Source organism: Mustelus asterias, chromosome 30 (genome assembly GCF_964213995.1).
Source record: "Mustelus asterias chromosome 30, sMusAst1.hap1.1, whole genome shotgun sequence".
NCBI classification, from domain to species: Eukaryota; Metazoa; Chordata; class Chondrichthyes; order Carcharhiniformes; family Triakidae; genus Mustelus; species Mustelus asterias.
In genome coordinates, this window is record NC_135830.1 from 10,203,870 (window position 1) to 10,223,242 (window position 19,373).

General features: G+C 46.0%; 1 protein-coding gene across 1 annotated transcript in view; it reads right to left on the reverse strand.

Moving 5' to 3' along the window:
• Nucleotides 1–8,811: 8,811 nt before the first annotated feature.
• The window catches only part of LOC144481003 (uncharacterized), a 44,831-nt gene continuing 34,269 nt past the window's right edge, over nt 8,812–19,373 (reverse strand). Inside the window, exons 6-7 of the mRNA XM_078200631.1 lie at nt 10,502–10,664; nt 8,812–10,333 (exon numbers count right to left, since the gene is read on the reverse strand). Coding sequence (XP_078056757.1) covers nt 9,983–10,333; nt 10,502–10,664 — 514 coding nt within the window. The 3' untranslated portion in view covers nt 8,812–9,982. The remainder of the gene's footprint in view (nt 10,334–10,501; nt 10,665–19,373) is intronic.

The window sequence follows — 19,373 nt, forward strand, 5'->3', positions numbered from 1 at the left end:
GGGCTTTGTGAGCATCTTGTGAACAGATAGGTGCCCCCATCATGATGTTTTCCAGACCCCCTCATCTACCATCCTTGGGGTTTTCTTTGGACATAGACTCCCTTAGTTTGAAAAGGGGTGGATTAAAAGTTCTCAAATGGATGTCAGCACCCTTCCTTTGTTTTAATCTAATGACCACACGGTCTGGGAATCATTTCTATTTAATAATCTCTCCTTTTCAACTTATAATTCCCACAGCATTTTAACCATTCTTATGTCAGCAATAAATCTTTGGACCTGACAGGAAGTTTAATCCAACACAGGATTGGTCAGAATCATTTCACATGTCCCAAATTTTAAATAACCATTACAAATTAAAACTCTCATTCTCACATGTGTGAATTGTATCCGGATTAACATTCCTGCATGTTTAGTAAAATATCCTGGCATCATGTAAATATTGTTCCAGGTTCATAACTTTTGAAAAAAAAACTTTATCAATTACACTTACTTTAAAAAAAATCTGTTTGATTTAAATCACAGACAGAAAACCTCAAAGCTTGAAGCAACCCACAAATATCATCCACACACAAGCAGAGAAACTTAGCATGTGCTTTACAACAACAACCAGAATGAATTCCTTAAGCGTTCTTGTGGTTCTGTTTTTAAACTTTCAGAAATGCCTTTAATTAAAGATAAAGTTAATTCTCGAGGAAGATAAACCTTAACAAATGTCGCCCAAAACAATGATAAACACATCTACAAACATCCACATAAAACAAACGAAACACAGATTCTCACAGCTTGTAAATTTCAAACAATGAATCAATTATAACAGAATATGTGGCTGTATGTAGCTGCCTCGGCCGTGGTCAACCCCAACACTGCCTTCCTGAACTGCTACAATGCCTGAGGTGTAAGTACACCCACAGTACTGTGAGGGAGGGATTTCCAGCTACACATTCCAGACTTTCACAAGACTGTAGGTAGTTCCAGATTGATATATTTCATTCAACCACTCCCAAGATGAGTTATTCCAATTCCTTTATTGTCCAGGACAATATATTCACAATATCTTTCAAACAGAAATTAAACATTCCCATTTGATTTCAGGTATTAACATATTCTGTTAGTTTGTTCTTTATTGTCAATGTCAGGCTGGGGTTGTTCCTCTTGGAGCAAAGGAGGTTGAGGGGAGATTTGATGGAGGTGGACAAGATTCTGACAGGTTTCGATAAGGTGGACAAAGAAAAGCTGTTCCCATGAGTTGATGGGACAAGGATGAGGGGGTCATAGATTTAAGGTTTGGGTCAGAGATGCAGGGGGTGATGTGAGGAAGAATATTTTGATGCAGTGAATGGTAATGACCTGGAACTCGCTGCCTACGAGGATGGAGGAAGTGGAGACAATAAACAATTACAAAGGAAATTGGATGAGCATTTGGGAAGTTTCAAACAGAAATAGTGACTCTTAACTTCCTCACACCCTGTCACTCTGTGATCCGTGTGAAATTTGAAACCAGGTATTCGCAACAAGACTCAAAGAGCATCAGCCCACTGGAGGCAAAGTGGTGAGACCGGCCAGTCCAGCAGAAAGAAACCCTCCGACCCTCCCCATTGACCAACTGTGAGAATGAACAAAATGCAGTCCTGGATGTAATTGAGAGCAGAAACAATGACAGCAGAATCCAAACTCCTGGAATCACTCATGAACTTTTTGGTGTCTCAGCAGGTGGGATGAAACTTTGAATCCCTTCCCACACTGAGAGCAGGTGAACGGCCTCTCCCCAGTGTGAACTCGCTGGTGTGTCCCCAGGTTGGATAACCGAGTGAATCCCTTCCCACACTGAGAGCAGGTGAATGGTTTCTCCCCAGTGTGAACTCGCTGGTGTGTCTGCAGGTTGGATGACCGAGTGAATCCTTCCCCACACTGAGGGCAGATGAATGGCCTCTCTCCAGTGTGAACTCGCTGGTGTGTCTGCAGGTTGGATAACTGGCTGAACCCCTTCCCACACTGAGAGCAGATAAATGGTCTCTCCCCAGTGTGAACTCGCTGGTGTCTCCGCAGGGTGGATAAATCAGTGAATCCCTTCCCACACTGAGAGCAGGTGAATGGTCTCTCTCCAGTGTGAACTCGCTGGTGCGTCTGGAGGCTGGATAAATGAGTGAATCCCTTCTCACACTGAGAGCAGATGAACGGTTTCTCCCCAGTGTGAACTCGCTGGTGTGTCTGCAGGTTAGATAGCTGACTGAACCCCTTCTCACACTGAGAGCAAATGAACGGTCTCTCCCCAGTGTGAACACGCTGGTGCGTCTGCAGGTTAGATAACTGACTGAACCCCTTCTCACACTGAGAGCAGGTGAACGGTCTCTCCCCAGTGTGAACTCGCTGGTGTGCCTGCAGGCTGGATAACTGACTGAATCCCTCCCCACACTGAGAGCAGGTGAAGGGCCTCTCCCCAGTGTGAACTCGCTGGTGGGTCTGCAGGCTGGATAACTGACTGAATCCCTCCCCACACTGAGAGCAGGTGAACGGTCTCTCCCCAGTGTGAACTCGCTGGTGTGTCTGCAGCTGGGACAACCGAGTGAATCCCGCCCCACAGTGAGAGCAGGTAAATGGCCTCTCCCCAGTGTGGCTGCGCCGATGAGCTTCCAGCAGGGATGGGTATCTGTATCTCTTCCCACAGTCCCCACATTTCCATGGTTTCTCCATGGTGCAGGTGTCCTTGCCTCTCTCTTCAGTTGAAGACTCGTCCACACACAGAACAGTCCCCCCACCCCCGCTGTGAACAGTGTGATATTTATTCAGGCTGTGTAACTGGTTCAAGCTCAGTGCACTGGAACACTCTGACTCCAGTCTGGCAATGTGTTGGCGCTTTTCCAGTCACACTGATGTTTGAAATCTTTTCAAGTCATCAGACCAGACAACCATTTTTCCTAGATTCAAAGGCTGATGATATTCAGGTCCCAAGGAATATGACTCTGTCAGATCGAGATGTGACGTTTGAGATTTCAGCTTGTGATTCCTCTTTCGATACCCTGTAAAATGAGTTTACAGAAGTCATCAGTGACAGTGCAGGATAGAAATTCAGAACAGACAATTCAAGTTTCTATTGAACATTCCTTCCTCTCTGCAGACTCGAAACGTTGGCTCTATTCTCTCTCTATCTAGGGGATAGTGTGGGAAATGGTGCTGAGGTAGATCAGCCAATTCTCCATGAATGTTTGAGGCAGTTCGATGGGCTGAATGGCCAACTGCAGCTCCGAAATCTTATGATTTTTTGACTGCTGGACAGGAAGCAGTGAGCATGGATCTGTCAATCAGCCGCAATCAGCACCTTCAGGAGAATTGGGAGGGTGAATATTAGATACAGCAGAGTGAGAATGGAGGGAGAGTGTGTGGGATGGAGATTTGCAGCTTTTGGGGAACTAGAGAGGAAAGAATGTTCATTAAAATAATAGAATTCTTACATCTTATCAACCGTCCCTGAGCCTTCACAATGAATCCCTCTTCTCAAGACACTCTTATCTCTGACTTGTCTGTGCTGCTCGCAGTCTCACAAAGCAGCTGTCTTTGCGCTGATATGAGAGGCCCTGCGAGGCAAGTTTAATGCTCCATGGCTGTGTGTTTACCATTCTCTCCCTTCATCTGAGCAGGAATATACTTCTCCTGGACTCTTGATATCACACTTTTAAAAGCTTCGCATTGGCCAGTCATTCCTTTCTCTTCAAACAGACTCACATAATCAACATCTGCTAGATCCTGCCTAATGCCCACAACATTGGCCCTGCTCCAGTTTAGGGCCTTAACCTGTGGATCACTCCTATCTTTTTCCAGAACTATTTAAAAACTAATAGTGTTCTGGTCACTGGACACAAAGTGCTCTCCGACTGACACTTCATTCACTTGCCCTACTTCATTTCTTAAGAGTCTTATAGAAAGTGAGTCCAGCAATTAAAAATGAAAAATAAGGAGCTGGGAAATTAATTGAACAAGTATTTTGCCTCGGTCTTCACAATAGAGGATACAGTTAAAACTCAGAAACAGCTGGAAATCAGAAAACAGAAGTGTGGGATGAACTCTGAAAAAGCACAATTACCAGGGAAGTGGTCCTCAGCAAACTGTTGGAGCTGTGGGCTGATGAGTCCTCGGGTCCTGCTGGGCTCCATTCTCGGGTCTTAACAGAGTGAGATCGTTGATGTGTTGTTTAATTTTCTAAAATTCCCCATTGGGAATTGGATAAATGGAATCAGTGGATGTGCTGTACTTAGATTTCCAGAAGACATTTGATGAGGTGAAACATTAAAGATTATTGCAGCAAATAAAAATTCATGCTGTGGGGATAACATATTGGCGTGGATAGAAAATTGGCTAACAGCAAACAGTGGGCAGAAATGGATCATTTTCTGGTTTGAGAGAGAGAAACCTGGGCCAACCTTTCCAGAGTCTGCAGCCTCCCTGGATTCATTTCCTTTCCCTTCAGTTGCTGCAAGTCCCCAATTTCCCCCAGAATGAGAAAAGAAATGGAAAGGGGGAGAAAAGAAAGTGTTTTACTCACAGATGTTGCACAGAGGAAGTTTCAGTCTGTCTGAAGCTCAATCTTCATTCACACAAAACCCGCGTTCTGATTGGCTGGAGGACCAGAGTCCTTCCGGTCCTCCAATTCTTCCCATTGGTCAACCCCTCAGCATGAAGGTCAGGGGGTGGGATCTCCGCCACGCGGACACGGGAGACCCGCCCCCACCCATTGTTCCCCTCCCCCTGCACCTCCTCGAGCCAAGGTTTCCAGGCAACCGGCTGACGGCTCCGGCCAGAGCGAGAAGCCGCTCGGTGATCTCCCCCTCCCCCCGGCCCGGGACTGCGCATGTCCAAGGGAGAGGGGAAGCTGCGCATGTGCGGGGGTGCTCCCGCTGACCTGCATGCTGAAGGGTTCACCAATGAACTATTCCTTTCTTAACTTATCTTCGAACATTCAAAAACCATTTAAACTGCCTTTTTACTCAACACTTGCTAAAATACTGATTAAAAAACACAAAACTCACAGCTTGGACTCAAATACTACCCAGTGCAAGGAACTCGTCTACTTTCTCAGAAGGCTAAGGAAATTTGGCATGTCAGCTGCGACTCTCGCCAACTTTTACAGATGCACCATATCACAGCTTGGTACGGCTCCTGCTCTGCCCAAGACCGCAAGGAACTACCAAAGGTAGTGAATGTAGCCCAATACATCACGCAAACCAGCCTCCCATCCATTGACTCTGTCTACACTTCCCGCTGCCTCGGCAAAGCAGCCAGCATAATTAAGCACCCCACGCACCCTGGACATTCTCTCTTCCCCTTTCTTCCATTGGGAAAAAGATACAAAAGTCTGAGGTCACGTACCGACCGACTCAAGAACAGATTTTTCCCTGCTGCTGTCAGACTTTTGAATGGACTTCCCTTGCATTAAGTTGATCTTTCTCTACACCCAAGCTATCACTGTAACACTACATTCTGCACTCTCTCATTTCCTTCTCTATGAATGTTTTGTTTTGTCTGTTTAGCGCACAAGAAACAAAACTTTTCACTGTATGTTAATACATGTGACGATAGTAAATCAAATCAAACCAAAAAGGCAAATTGATCAGGCTCCCTGCCGATAGGCTTTTGTTCCAATATTTCTGAGTCCCAGACTTGGGGACCTTTCTTTGTGCTTTGGTTATTCCTGCAGGTCAACACTGGCAAATCTCCTTTATCTTCTTCTGCTCGGGGTCTGCTGGCTGAGATGTGCTTTCAGTCACATATTCACAGAACATGCACTGTTACACATTAATGATCTGGAAGATGGAATGAGGGCATAATTGCTAAATTTATTTTGATTTGATTTTGTTTTGATTTGATTTATTATTGTCACATGTATTAGCATACAGTGAAAAGTACTGTTTCTTGTGCGCTATACGCACAAAGCATACCGTACACAGAGAAAGAAATGAGAGAGTGCAGAATGTAGTGTTACAGTCATAGCTAGGGTATAGAGAAAGAGCAACTTAATGCAAGGTTAGTCCATTCAAAAGTCTGATGGCAGCAGGGAAGAAGCTGTTCTTGAGTCGGTTGGTACGTGACCTCAGGCTTTTGCATCATTTTCCCAATGGAAGAAGGTGGAAGAGAGAATGTCCGGGGTGCGTGGGGTCCTTAATTATGCTGGCTGCTTTGCCGAGGCAGCGGGAAGTGTAGACAGAGTCAATGGATGGGAGGTTGGTTTGCATGATGGATTGGGCTACACTACGACCTTTTGTAGTTCCTTGTGACCTTGGGCAGAGCAGGAGCCATATCAAGCTGTGATACAACCAGAAAGAATGCTTTCTGTGGTGCATCTGTAAAAATTGGTGAGAGTCATAGCTGACATGCCAAATTTCCTCAGTCTTCTGAGAAAGTAGAGGCATTTGTGGGCTTTCTTAACTATAGTGTCAGCATGGGGGGGACCAGGGCAGATTGTTGGTGATCTGGACACCTGAAAGGTCTTGACCCTTTCTAAATTTGCGGATGATACAAAGATATGTAGAGGGACTGGTAGTGTTGAGGAAGTTGGGAGGCTGCAGAATGACTTGGACAGGCTAGGCAAATGGGCAAAGAAGTGCTAGATGGAATATAATGTGGGGAAGTGTGAGGTTATGCACTTTGGTCAGAAGAATAGAGGCGTAGACTATTTTCCAAATGGTGAAAGGCTTCGGAAATCTCAAGCAGAAAGGGACTTGGGAGTGCTGGTTGTGGAATCTCTTAAGGTTAACATGCAGGTTCAGTTGGCAGTTACGAAGGCAAATTCAATGCTAGCATTCACTTCTAGAGGGCTAGAATACAAGAGCAGTGATGTACTGCTGAGGCGGTATCAGGCTCTGGTCAGACCCCATTTGGAATATTGTGAGCAGTTTTGGGCCCCATCCTAAGGAAGGATGTGCTGGCCTTGGAGGGGGTCCAGAGGAGGTTCACAGGAATGATCCCAGGAATGAAGGGTTTGTCATATGAGGAGCAGTTGAGGAGTCTGGGTCTATCGTCGATGGAGTTCAGAAGGATGAGAGGGGATCTAATTGAAACTTACAGAATACTGAGAGACCGAGATAGAATGGACGTGGAGAGGATGTTTCCACTAGTGGGACACCTCAGAGTGAAGGGACGCTCCTTTAAAAGATGAGGTGGAATTTCTTGAGAGGAGGGTGGCAAATGTGAAACTCATTGCCACAAAGGGCTGTGGAGGCCAGGTCATTAAGTGTCTTTAAGACAGAGATGGATAGGTTCTTGATCAATAAGGGGATCAAAGGTTATGGGGGGAAGGCAGGAGAATGGGGATGAGAATCATATCAGCCATGATTGAATGGCAGAGCAGACTCGATGGGCCAAATGGCCTAATTCTGCCCTGATATCTTATGGTCATATGGATCACTGTCTTTTAGTCACAAAGGCTGAGGGAGTCATGCCTCTCTCAGGGGGTGGCATTTCTCTCAGGAGCACAACACACAAGGGTCTATGTTCACTCAATGTCTGTTCGAGGCAGAGCGACTGCCCCCAATCAATGAGCTCCTGTGTCCATTCCTCAGTGCAGAGTTCCTTCAGCCTGATCCTCCCACAGTACTCAGCCTGATACAGAGTTAGCTCTTCTAACCATCAGCCTTTGCTGTTGTCTTCATTCGCTTTATGGTTATGCATCAGGTTATACTCTCTTTAGATCAGTCAAGAATTAGGGTCACGAATGCGGCCATCCGCCCCATTAAGTCCATGCTGGTTCCCTGTGAATCAAACCATTGCCCCGTTCTATCCCCGTACCCCTGTCGGTTTATTTCCCTCAATTGCCCATCCAATTTCCTTTTGGAAAGATTCCATCATCTCTGCTTCTCCCCTTTGCCGGAAGTGGGTTCCAGATATTTACCACTTTCATCAGATGCTAATGAATCTGAGAGCAGAGAAGGAGGCCATTCCAGCCATTGTACCCATGATATCCCTTTGAACAAGATCCTCCATTAATCCCATATTTCATTTAGAATCTGTCCAGTTCCCTTTTGAAAGATCCAGTTTAATTTGCTTCCTGCACCATTTTCAGACAGTGCATTCCAAATCACAACAACTCATTCTGTTTTAAACCAAATAATTTCACGATATATTGTGTTTGGATTTTCACAGGGGATTTGGAAACGGAGTGAAAGACATGGTTGTTTCTCAAAATTGAGACTCAGTCTTTATTAATGATCTCCATGAGCGGACTGGGTGTGATGTATCCAAGTTGGGGACTATTTCTAAAAAGGAAATTACATTTCTGCAGCTTCTTGCATGACCACAAGATCTTGGAAAGTGTTTTACGGTCAAGTTATTTTGAAGTGTGGTCACTGTTATGATGTGGGAAACTGTAGGGGTGCCTCAGAAATGAAAATGATCACTTTCATCTGTATTAACAGTTAAATATAACTAGGTCAAGGAAGCCATGTTAAACTCGAACATGTGATGAGAACTTTATATCATAAAGCTAAAAGCCTCTAGACACGGCTGAGCAAGCAATTAAGGAATTCTTCAATCATTTTGATAAGCTAGAGGACATCATATTCTGCTAAAGTCTGGCTCAAGAATGAGGCTGATTGTTCAACCTGATCAAGATTAGTAAGAAAGCTTTGTGTCTTTCACAAAGTATATTTTTGAACCATTGTATCTTGTATTAACCAAATGTATTAATTAAAGATTACTGTAACAATTAGCTACCAGTCAGTAACAGATGGGTGAATAAGTAGTGAGCCATAATTGAGTTAAAGTTAATGAATCAATAATAAGTCAGTAGTTGTAATGAAAGATTGAGTTTTATTTGCAGTCAAATGTAAAAGCTTAATTGCTGTGTATGTAAAGAATGTGCAGTGAAGATAAATGTACTGGCGAGAGAGACCTTCCAGCTCTGATTAGCCTCAACATTTGTACAGGGATTGTATAGAATCAGATAAAGGGATGGTGTGAAATTATTCTATTGTATTCCTGATAATGACAGAAAATGGGGCAAGTAATTGAGGATACAATTAATCGAGTGACAAAACTGCTTTCTTTCTTCACTACAACCATTACCTCTCCCTTTGCCTTTTGTTCCAGGACATTTTTGACATTTAATCTCGTCGCCCTCTAACCAATCCCTGACTTTCCCTTTTGTTCGACCTGACCCTCCCCCTTTCTCACCAGTATCAAACCCATCACATTTCTCCCTCTAGCTCTGAAGTAGAGTTACATTGGACGTGAAACATTAACTCAGTTTCCCTCCCCACAGATGCCTGCCAGACCTGTGTTTTTCCAGTTCTTTCTGTATTTATTTTAGATCTACCTGCAGTGGAGGAAAAACACTATTTACCATCCAGGATAAAATAAATGTCTTTCGTCAGATTTTGTGGATCATTTTGTTTATTTGTTTGTTTAGCTATGAGGAGAGGTTGGAGAAACTTGGTTTGTTCTCACTGGAACAACAGAGGTTGAGGAGCGACCTGATAGAAGTCTACAATATTATGAGGGGCATGGACAGAATGGATAGTCAAACGCTTTTTCCCAGGGTGGAAGAGTCACAGCTTTAAGGTGCGAGGGGCAAGGTTTAAAGGAGATGTATAAGGCAGATTTTTTACACAGAGGGTGGTGGGTGCCTGGAACTCGCTGCCGGGGGTGGTAGTGGAAGTGGATACGGTAGTGACTTTTAAGGGGCATCTGGACAAATACATGAATAGGATGGGAAAAGAGGAATATGGTCCCTGGAAGGGTAGGGGGTTTTAGTTAAGTCAGGCAGCATGATCAGTGCAGGCTTGGAGGGCCTGTTCTTGTGCTGTAATTTTCTTTGTTCTTATTTCATTGGAAATGTGCTCTCCCAGGCTCAAAGAGCATCAGCTCATTGGAAGCAGAGGGGTGAAACCAGCCAGTCCAGCAGAAAGAAAACCCACTTCACCAACTGTCAGAATGAACGTGGTTCAGTGCTGGATGTGATTAACAGCAGCAATAACAGCAGAAACCAACTCGATAATCATTGGTGAATCCGTTGGTGTCTCTGCAGGTTGGATGACCGAGTGAATCCCTTCCCACACACAGAGCAGGCGAACGGCCTCTCCCCAGTGTGAACGCGCTGGTGTGTCTGCAGTGCAGATGACCATTTAAATCTCATTGTGCAGTGAGTGCAGGTGAACGGTCTCTCCTCAATGTGAATGCGCTGGTGGGACACCAGATCCCGTGAGCTTTTGAATCTGCTCCCACAGTCAGAACATTTAAAGGGTCTCTCATTGGTGTGAATGAGATTGTGTCTCAGCAGGATGGATAGCTGAGTGAACCCGTTCCCACACACAGAGCAGGTGAATGGCCTCTCCCCAGTATGAACTCGCTGGTGTTCCCGCAGGTGGAATGACGTTCTAAACTTCTTTGTGCAGTCAGAGCAGGAGAATGGTCTCTCCTCAGTGTGAGTGCGTTGGTGGGACATGAGTTCTCGAGGACTTTTAAATCCACTCCCACAGTCAGTACATTTAAAGGGTCTCTCATTGGTGTGAGTGACTTTGTGACTCAGCAGGTGGGAAATGCGAGTGAATCGCTTCCCACACTGAGAGCAGGTGAACGGTCTCTCCCCGGTGTGAACTCGCTGGTGTCTCTGCAGGCTGGATGACTGAGTGAATCCCTTCCCACAATCAGAGCAGCTGAATGGTCTCTCTCCAGTGTGACTGCGTCGATGAATTTCCAGCTCTGATGGGACATTGAATCCCTTTCCACAGTCCCCACATTTCCACGGTTTTCCCCTGATGCGGGTGTCCTTGTGACTCTCCAGGTTAAACAATCAGTTAAATCTCACGCAGAACACGGGTACAGTCTCTCCCCGCTGTGAATGCTGCGATGTATTTTCAGGCTGTGTAACTGGTTAAAGCTCTTTCCACACTCAGTGCACTGGAACACTCTCACTCGGGTGTGTGTGTGTCTCGGTGCTTTTCCAGTCACACTGATGTTGAGAATCTTCTGAAGCAGAAAGAACAGAGAAACATTTCACCTTCTAGAATCAAAGGTCAGTGATATTCAGGTCCCGATAAATTGAATGCTGACGTGATGTTTGTTTTGAGTTTTTGTCTGTAAATCCTCACCTTCTGATATCCTGTAAAACGAGTTTGAAAAATTAATCAGTGTCAGTACAGCATAGAAATTCAGAACAGACAATTCTAGTTTCTATGGAACATTCTTTCTTCTCTCATTCCCCAAAAGCTGTAAATCTTCATCCCACACACTCTCCCTCCATTCTCACTCTGCTGTATCTAATATTCGCCCTCCCAATTCTCCTGAAGGTGCTGATTGAGGCTGATTGACAGATCCATGCTCACGGCTTCCTGTCCTGGACACAGAGAGCTGAAAATCTCCATGCAGGCTTCCGGCCGAACAGAAATATGATGATATTCCTCGACTAAGAATGTTTCAAATGGATTGTTTCAGTTAGTGAAGATACAGGGGGTTGTGATTGATGATAGTCTTGAACTTGCTGCCTGTGAGGGTGGTCATAGAGTTTGACAGCATGGAAAGAGGCCCTTCAGCCTATCGTGTTTGCGCCGACCATCAAACACCTTTCTATTCTAATCCCATTTTCCACTCTTGGTGCGTAACCTTGTGTGCTATGGCATTTCAAGAGCTCATCTAAATACTTCTTAAATGTTTCAGGCAGTGAGTTCCAGATTCCCACCACCGTCTGAGTGAAAAGGTTTTTCCTCACATCTCCTATAAACCTACTGCCCCTGAACTTAAATCCATGCCTTTGGTTATTGCCCCCTCTACTAAAGAGAAAAGTTCCTTCCTGTCCCCCTCCATCTGTGCCCCTCAGAATTTTATACACCTCAATAAGGTCTCTCTCACCCTTCTCTGCTCCAAGAAAAACAACACCAGCCTATCCAGTTTCTCTTGATAGCTGAAACACTCCAGCCCAGGCAACACCCTGGGAAATTTCCTCTGCACCTTCTACAGTGCAATTACATCCTTCCTATAGTGTGGCAACCAGAACTGCACACAGTACTCCACCATAGTGTGGCCAACCAGCGTTTTGTATAGCTCCATTATAACCTCCCTGCTCTTATATTCAATGCCTCGGTTAATGAAGGCAAGTATCCCATGTGCCTTCTGAACCACCTTATGTCGCTGTCCTACTGTCTTCAGAGATCTATGAACATACGCACCAAGGTCCCTCTGATCCTCTGTACCTCCGAGGATCTGACTATTCATTGTGCATTCCGAGATGCCGCTTTTAAAAACTGCTTCAATTGAAGCTAAAGTGTAACCAAATGACTTCAACCAAGCACAGCATGTCAATACTACACTTGATCTTCGCCAAAAGGCCGAGAAGCGATACCTCCTGCTCTTAAGCGTGTCAAGTTCAGGAGTAACCTGCCCGCTAAGGCTATTGGGCACAGGATTCGTGTGATGCTGTATCCATCAAGGATTTAAAGCACAGATGTACATAAATTGGCAATAAATAGTAAAATAAACTGACAGAACAGAGGAGGAGGTTTGGTCTGAAGCTCATTGGCCAACCAACTTCCGCATTCAGACAATGGGGAGCTCTGATTGACTGGAGGACCAGACTCCTTGCGGTCCTCCAACTCTTCCCATTGGTCAAAACCTCAGTATCTTCGTCAGCGGGTGGGCACCTCCCCCGCACATGCGCAGCTTCCCTCTCCCTTGAACATGCGCAGTCCGGGCCGGCGGGAGGAGATCACCGAGCGGCTTCTCGCTCTGGCCGGAGCTGTCAGCCGGTTGCCTGGAAACCTTGGCTGGAGGAGGGGGAACATCGGGTGGGGACGGCCGGGCCTGCGCATTGGAACCGCAGTGACGTCACCGGAGAGCAGCGAGATTCCTATTGGCTGATTCAGGCAGGGCTCTATTGTGACGCCACAATGCGGAAGTTGGCCAATGAGCTTCAGATTAAACCTTCCGCCTCTGCAACATCTGGGAGGAAATCAATGTTTCCCCCTTTCCATTTCTTTTCTCATTCTGGGGGAAATTGGGGACTTGCAGCAACTGAAGGGTAAGGTCGTGAATCCAGTCTGTATATTCCACACATTTTTAGTCCAGTCATATGGGCATATATCTGTCTGGCCGCCTGCATTGAGATTTTCAGCTCTCTGTGTGCAGGACAGGAAGCCGTGAGCATGGATCTGTCAATCAGCCTCAATCAGCACCTTGAGGAGAATTGGGAGGGTGAATATTAGATACAGCAGAGTGAGAATGGAGGGAGAGTGTGTGGGATGGAGATTTACAGCTTTTGGGGATTGAGAGAGAAAGAATGTTCCACAGAAACTGGAATTGTCTGTTCTGAATTTCGATCCTGTACTGACACTGATGACTTGTGTCAACTTGTTTTACAGGATATTGAAAGAGGAATCACAGGCTAAAATCTCGAACGTCACGTCGAGATCTGGCAGAGTCATATTCCTTGGGACCTGAATATCATCGGCCATTGAATCTGGAAGATTTGAAAAGATTTCAAACATCAATCTGACTGAAAAAGCACCAACACACTTCCACATTCAAGTGAGAGTGTTCCAGTGCACTGACTGAAGAGCTTTAACCAGTTACACAGCCTGAATAAATATCACACCATTCACAGCGGTGAGACACTGTACACGTGTTCTGTGTGTGGACAAGGCTTCAACTGATTGTCCACCCAAGGCAGAGGCAAGGACACCTGCACCATGGAGAAACCATGGAAATGTGGGGACTGTGGAAAGAGATACAGAGCCCCATGTCGGCTGGATGCTCATCGGCGCAACCACACTGGGGAGAGGCCATTCATTTGCTCTCAATGTGGGGAGGGATTCATTCGGTTCCCCCATCTGCAGTCACACAAGCGAATTCACACTGGCGAGAGACCGTTCACCTGCTCTCAGTGTGGAAAGGGATTCACTGTGTCATCCACTTTGCAGAGACACCAGCGAATTCACACTGGGGAGAGGCCGTTCACCTGCCCTCAGTGTGGGAAGGGATTCAACCAGTTATCCAATCTATGGACACACCAGCGAATTCACACTGGGGAGAGGCCATTCATCTGCTCTCAGTGTGGGAAGGGATTCACTCGGTCATCTGACCTGCAGACACACCAGCGAGTTCACACTGGGGAGAGGCCATTCACCTGCTCTCAGTGTGGAAAGGGATTCACTGTGTCATCCGCCTTGCAGAGACACCAGCGAGTTCACACTGGGGAGAGGCCATTCACCTGCTCTCAGTGTGGGAAGAGATTCACTCAGTCATCCGTCCTGCGGACACATCAGCGCATTCACAGCGGGGAGAGGCCGTTCACCTGCTCTCAGTGTGGGAAGGGTTTCAGTCAGTTATCCAACCTGCGGAGACACCAGCGAGTTCACACTGGGGAGAAACCGTTCACCTGCTCTCAGTGTGGGAAGGAATTCACTCAGTGATCCCACCTGTTGAGACATCAGTGAGGTTACACTGGGGAGAAACCGTTCACCTGCTGAGTGTATAAAAAGGGTTCAGAATTTCATCACAGCTGCTGAGGCACCAACAAGTTCACAGGGGTTGGATTCTGCTGTTATTGTTTCTGCTCTCAATTACATCAGGACATTTTGTTCATTCTCACAGTTGGTCAATGGGGAGGGTCAGAGGGTTTCTTTCTGCTGGACTGGCCGGTCTCATGACTTTGCCTCCAGTGGGCTGATGCTCTTTGAGTCTTGTTGCGAATACCTGGTTTCAAATTTCACAAGGATCACAGAGTGACAGGGTGTGAGGAAGTTAAGAGTTACTATTTCTGTTTGAAACTTCCCAAATGCTCATCCAATTTCCTTTGTAATTGTTTATTGTCTCCACTTCCTCCACCCTCGTAGGCAGCGAGTTCCACGTCATTACCATTCACTGCATCAAAATATTCTTCCTCACATCCGCCCCTGCATCTCTGACCCAAAACCTTAAATCTGTGCCCCCCTCATCCTTGTCCCATCAACTAATGGGAACAGCTTTTCTTTGTCCACCTTATCTAAACCTGTCAGAATCTTGTCCACCTCTATCAAATCTCACCTCAACCTCCTTTGCTCCAAGAGGACCAACCCCAGCCTGACATCGAGAATAAAGAACAAACTAACAGAATATGTTAATACCTGAAATCAAATGGGAATGTTTAATTTCTGTTTTAAAGATATTGTAAATATATTGTCCTGGACAATAAAGGAATTGGAATAACTCACCTTGGGTGTGGTTGAATGGAATATATCAATCTGGAATCCACCTTCAGTCCAGTGAAAGTCTGGAATGTGTAGCTGGAAATCTTTCCCAAATATCACTGTGGATGTACTTACACGATGTGGAGATGCTGGCGTTCGACTGGGGTAAACACAGTAAGAAGTCTCACAACATCAAGTTAAAGTCCAACAGGTTTATTTGGTAGCAAACGCCACTTGCTTTCGGAGCGCTGCTCCTTCGTCAGGTGAGTGGGAGTTCTGTTCACAAAACAGGATTTTTTATGATCAGATCTCCCACTCACCTGACGAAGGAGCAGCGCTCCGAAAGCTAGTGGCGTTTGCTACCAAATAAACCTGTTGGACTTTAACCTGGTGTTGTGAGACTTCTTACTGTGTACTTACACCTTCGGCATTGTAGCAGTTCAGGAAGGCAGTGTTGGGGTTGACCATGTCTGAGGCAGCTACATACAGCCACATATTCTGTTATAATTGAAGGACTGCAGATTGAATGTGAGGCATTATGGGACATGACTATCTTGACCACATTCCTGTGACTGCTCAGTTTCTGCAATCACGGACCATTAAAGCTGCTTAGCAGGGCCCCAACAGAGGACCTGGTGAGAATATTTACTCGAATCTGTGAACAGGAGGTCTGGCCAATCAACAAACAGTGGTAGATAGTTGGTTAAGAAGTTAAAGATATTGGTCAACACCTCAGTATGAAGATCAGAGGGTGGGCTCTCCCCAGCACATGTGCAGCTTCCCCTCTCCCCCGCACATGCGCAGTCCTGGGCCGGGGGGAGGGGGAGCTCACCGAGCGGCTTCTCGCTCTGTCCGGAGCCGTCAGCCGGTTGCCTGGAAACTTTGGCTCGATGTGGTGTAGGGGGAGGGGAACAATGGTGGGGGCGGGGCTCCCGGGTCCGCGCGCCCGGGCCTGCGATTGGAACCCGGAGACGTCACCGCGGAGCAGAGTGATTCCTATTGGCTGATTCAGGCAGGGCTCCATTGTGACATCACAATGTGGAAGTTGACCAATGAGCTTCAGAGTGAAACTTCCTCCTCTGTACAACACCTGGGAGGAAATCAATGTTTCCCCCTTTCCATTTCTCTTCTCATTCTGGGGGAAATTGGGGACTTGCAGCAACTGAAGGGAATGAAGTGAATTCGGTCTGTATATTCCACACATTTCTACTCCAGTAATGTAGACATTTATCTGTCTGGCAGCCTGCATGGAAATTTTCAGCTCTCTGCATCCAGGGCAAGAAGCAGTGAGCATGGATCTGTCAATCACACATGAGGACGGCCTCAACCAGGATCTTGAGTTCATGACACACTATCTGTAACCCCCACCACTTGCCTGGGCTTGCAAAGTCTCACTAACTGTCCTGGCTGGAGACAATACACATCTCTTTAACCTGTGCTTAACCCTCTCTCCACTCACATTGTCTGTACCTTTATGACTTGATTTCCTGTAAAGACTCGCATTCCAACCATTATTCTGTAAATTGAGTTTGTGTCTTTGTGCCCTGTTTGTGAACAGAACTCCCGCTCACCTGATGAAGGGGCAGCGCTCCGAAAGCTAGTGGCTTATGCTAACAAATTAACCTGTTGGATTTTAACCTGGTGTTGTGAGACTTCTTACTGTGCTTACCCCAGTCCAACGCCGGCATCTCCACACTCTGAGTGGAAACATAGAGAATTAGGAGAGGCCGGAGGTGAGGAGAGAGATTTTATACATCTATAACTCAACAGGAACTTTGACAGAATTTCCAAACCCTGTGAACACCATCAGCTCCAAGTTCCTATCCAACTCACACACCATCCTGACTTGTCTGACATCCAGTACTGAAAGAACAGAAATTTATTTCATATAAATACTGGGAAGACTGAACCCATTGTGTTCAGTCCCCACTACAAACTCCACTCCCTCGCCAACAACTTTATCTCTCCTCCTGGCAACTGTCTGAGGCTGAACCAGGCTGTTCACAACCAGGGTGAAATAGTTCATCCCAAGATGAGCTTCCAGCCACATGTCACATCATCATCAAGACCACCTTCATTCATAGAATCATTAATAGTAATTAATTAATAATAATGAATAATAAAATACAGTGTAGAAGGAGGCCATTCAGCCCATCGAGCCTGCACCGACAACAATCCCATCCAGGCCCTATCCACATATTTCCCTGTTAACCCCCTGATAGCAAGTGGCAATTTATCATGGCCAATCTTTCTAACCGGCACATAGAAGCATAGAATATTACAGCACAGAAACAGGCCTTTTGGCCCTTCTTGGCTGTGCCGAATCATTTTTCTGCCTCGTCCCACTGACCCGCACCTGGACCATATCCCTCCACACCCCTCTCATCCATGTACCTGTCCAAGTTTATCTTAAATGTTAAAAGTGAGCCCGCATTCACCACTTCATCTGGCAGCTCATTCCACACTCCCACCACTCTCTGCGTGAAGAAGCCCCCTCCCTAATATTCCCTTTAAACTTTTCCCCCTTCACCCTTAACCCATGTCCTCTAGTTTTTTTCTCCCCTAGCCTCAGTGGAAAAAGCCTGCTTGCAGTCACTCTATCTATACCCATCATAATTTGATACACCTCTATCAAATCTCCCCTCATTCTTCTACGCTCCAGGGAATAAAGTCCTAACCTATTCAACCTTTCTCTGTAACTCAGTTTCTCAAGTCCCGGCAATATCCTTGTAAACCTTCTCTGCACTCTTTCAACCTTATTAATATCCTTCCTGTAATTAGGTGACCAAAACTGCACACAATACTCTAAATTCAACCTCACCAATGTCTTATACAACCTCATCATAACATTCCATCTCTTCTACTCAATACTTTAATTTATAAAGGCCAATGTACCAAAAGCATTCTTTACAACCCTATCTACCTGTGACGCCACTTTTAGGGAATTATGTATCTGTATTCCCAGATCCCTCTGTTCTACTGCACTCTTCAGTGTCCTACCATTTACCTTGTATGTTCTACCTTGGTTTGTCCTTCCAAAGTGCAATACCTCACACTTGTCTGCATTAAACTCCATCTGCCATTTTTCAGCCCATTTTTCTAGCTGGTCCAAATCCCTCTGCAAGCTTTGAAAACCTTCCTCACTAAACACTACCCGTCCAATCTTTGTATCAACAACAAATTTGCTGATCCAATTTACCACATTATCATCCAGATCATTGATAAACAACAATGACAAACAACAATGGATCCAGCACTGATCCATGTGGCACACCACTCGTCACAGGCCTCCAATCAGAGAAGCAATCCTCCACTACCACTCTCTGGCTTCGTCCATTGAGCCAATGTCTAATCCAATTTACTACCTCTCCATGTATACCGAGCGACTGAACCATCCTAACTAACCTCCCATGTGGGACCTTGTCAAAGGCGTTACTGAAGTTCATGGAGACAACATCCACTGCCTTCCCTTCATCCACTTTCCTGGTAAACTCCTCGAAAAACTCGAATAGATTGGTTAAACATGACCGACCACGCACAAAGCTGGACTCTCCCTAATAAGTCCCTGTCTATCCAACTATTTGCAGATCCTATCTCTTAGTACTCCTTCCAATAATTTATCTGCTGCTGACATCAAAGTTACCAGCCTATAATTTCCCACATTACTTTTTGAGCCTTTTTAAACAACGGAACAACATGAGCTATCCTCCAATCATCCGGCACCTCACCCGTGGATACCAACATTTTAAATATATCTGCCAGGGCCCTTTGGACTGTGGAAGGAAACCGGAACACCCGGAGGAAACCCACACAGACACGGGGGGAATGTAGAAACTCTGCACAGACAGCGACCCGAGGCTGGAATTGAACCCGGGTCCCTGGCGCTGTTAGGCAGCTGCACTAACCACTGTGCCACCGGGTCACATGTCAGTGACATCACCCGACTCCAGCCCAGTCTCAGCTCATCTGGAACCCTCACGCATTCCATTGTGACGTCCCACCCTCACCCATTCCATTGTGACGTCACACCCTCACCCATTCCATTGTGACGTCACACCCTCACCCATTCCATTGTGACGTCACACTCTCACCCATTCCATTGTGATGTCACACTCTCACCCATTCCATTGTGACGTCAGGGCTTCACTCTCAGATCACAATCCCTGCCGGCCTCCCACATGCAGCCTCAATGGCGGCAGTCAGCCCGGGTCTAACACTACAAGCTGCAGC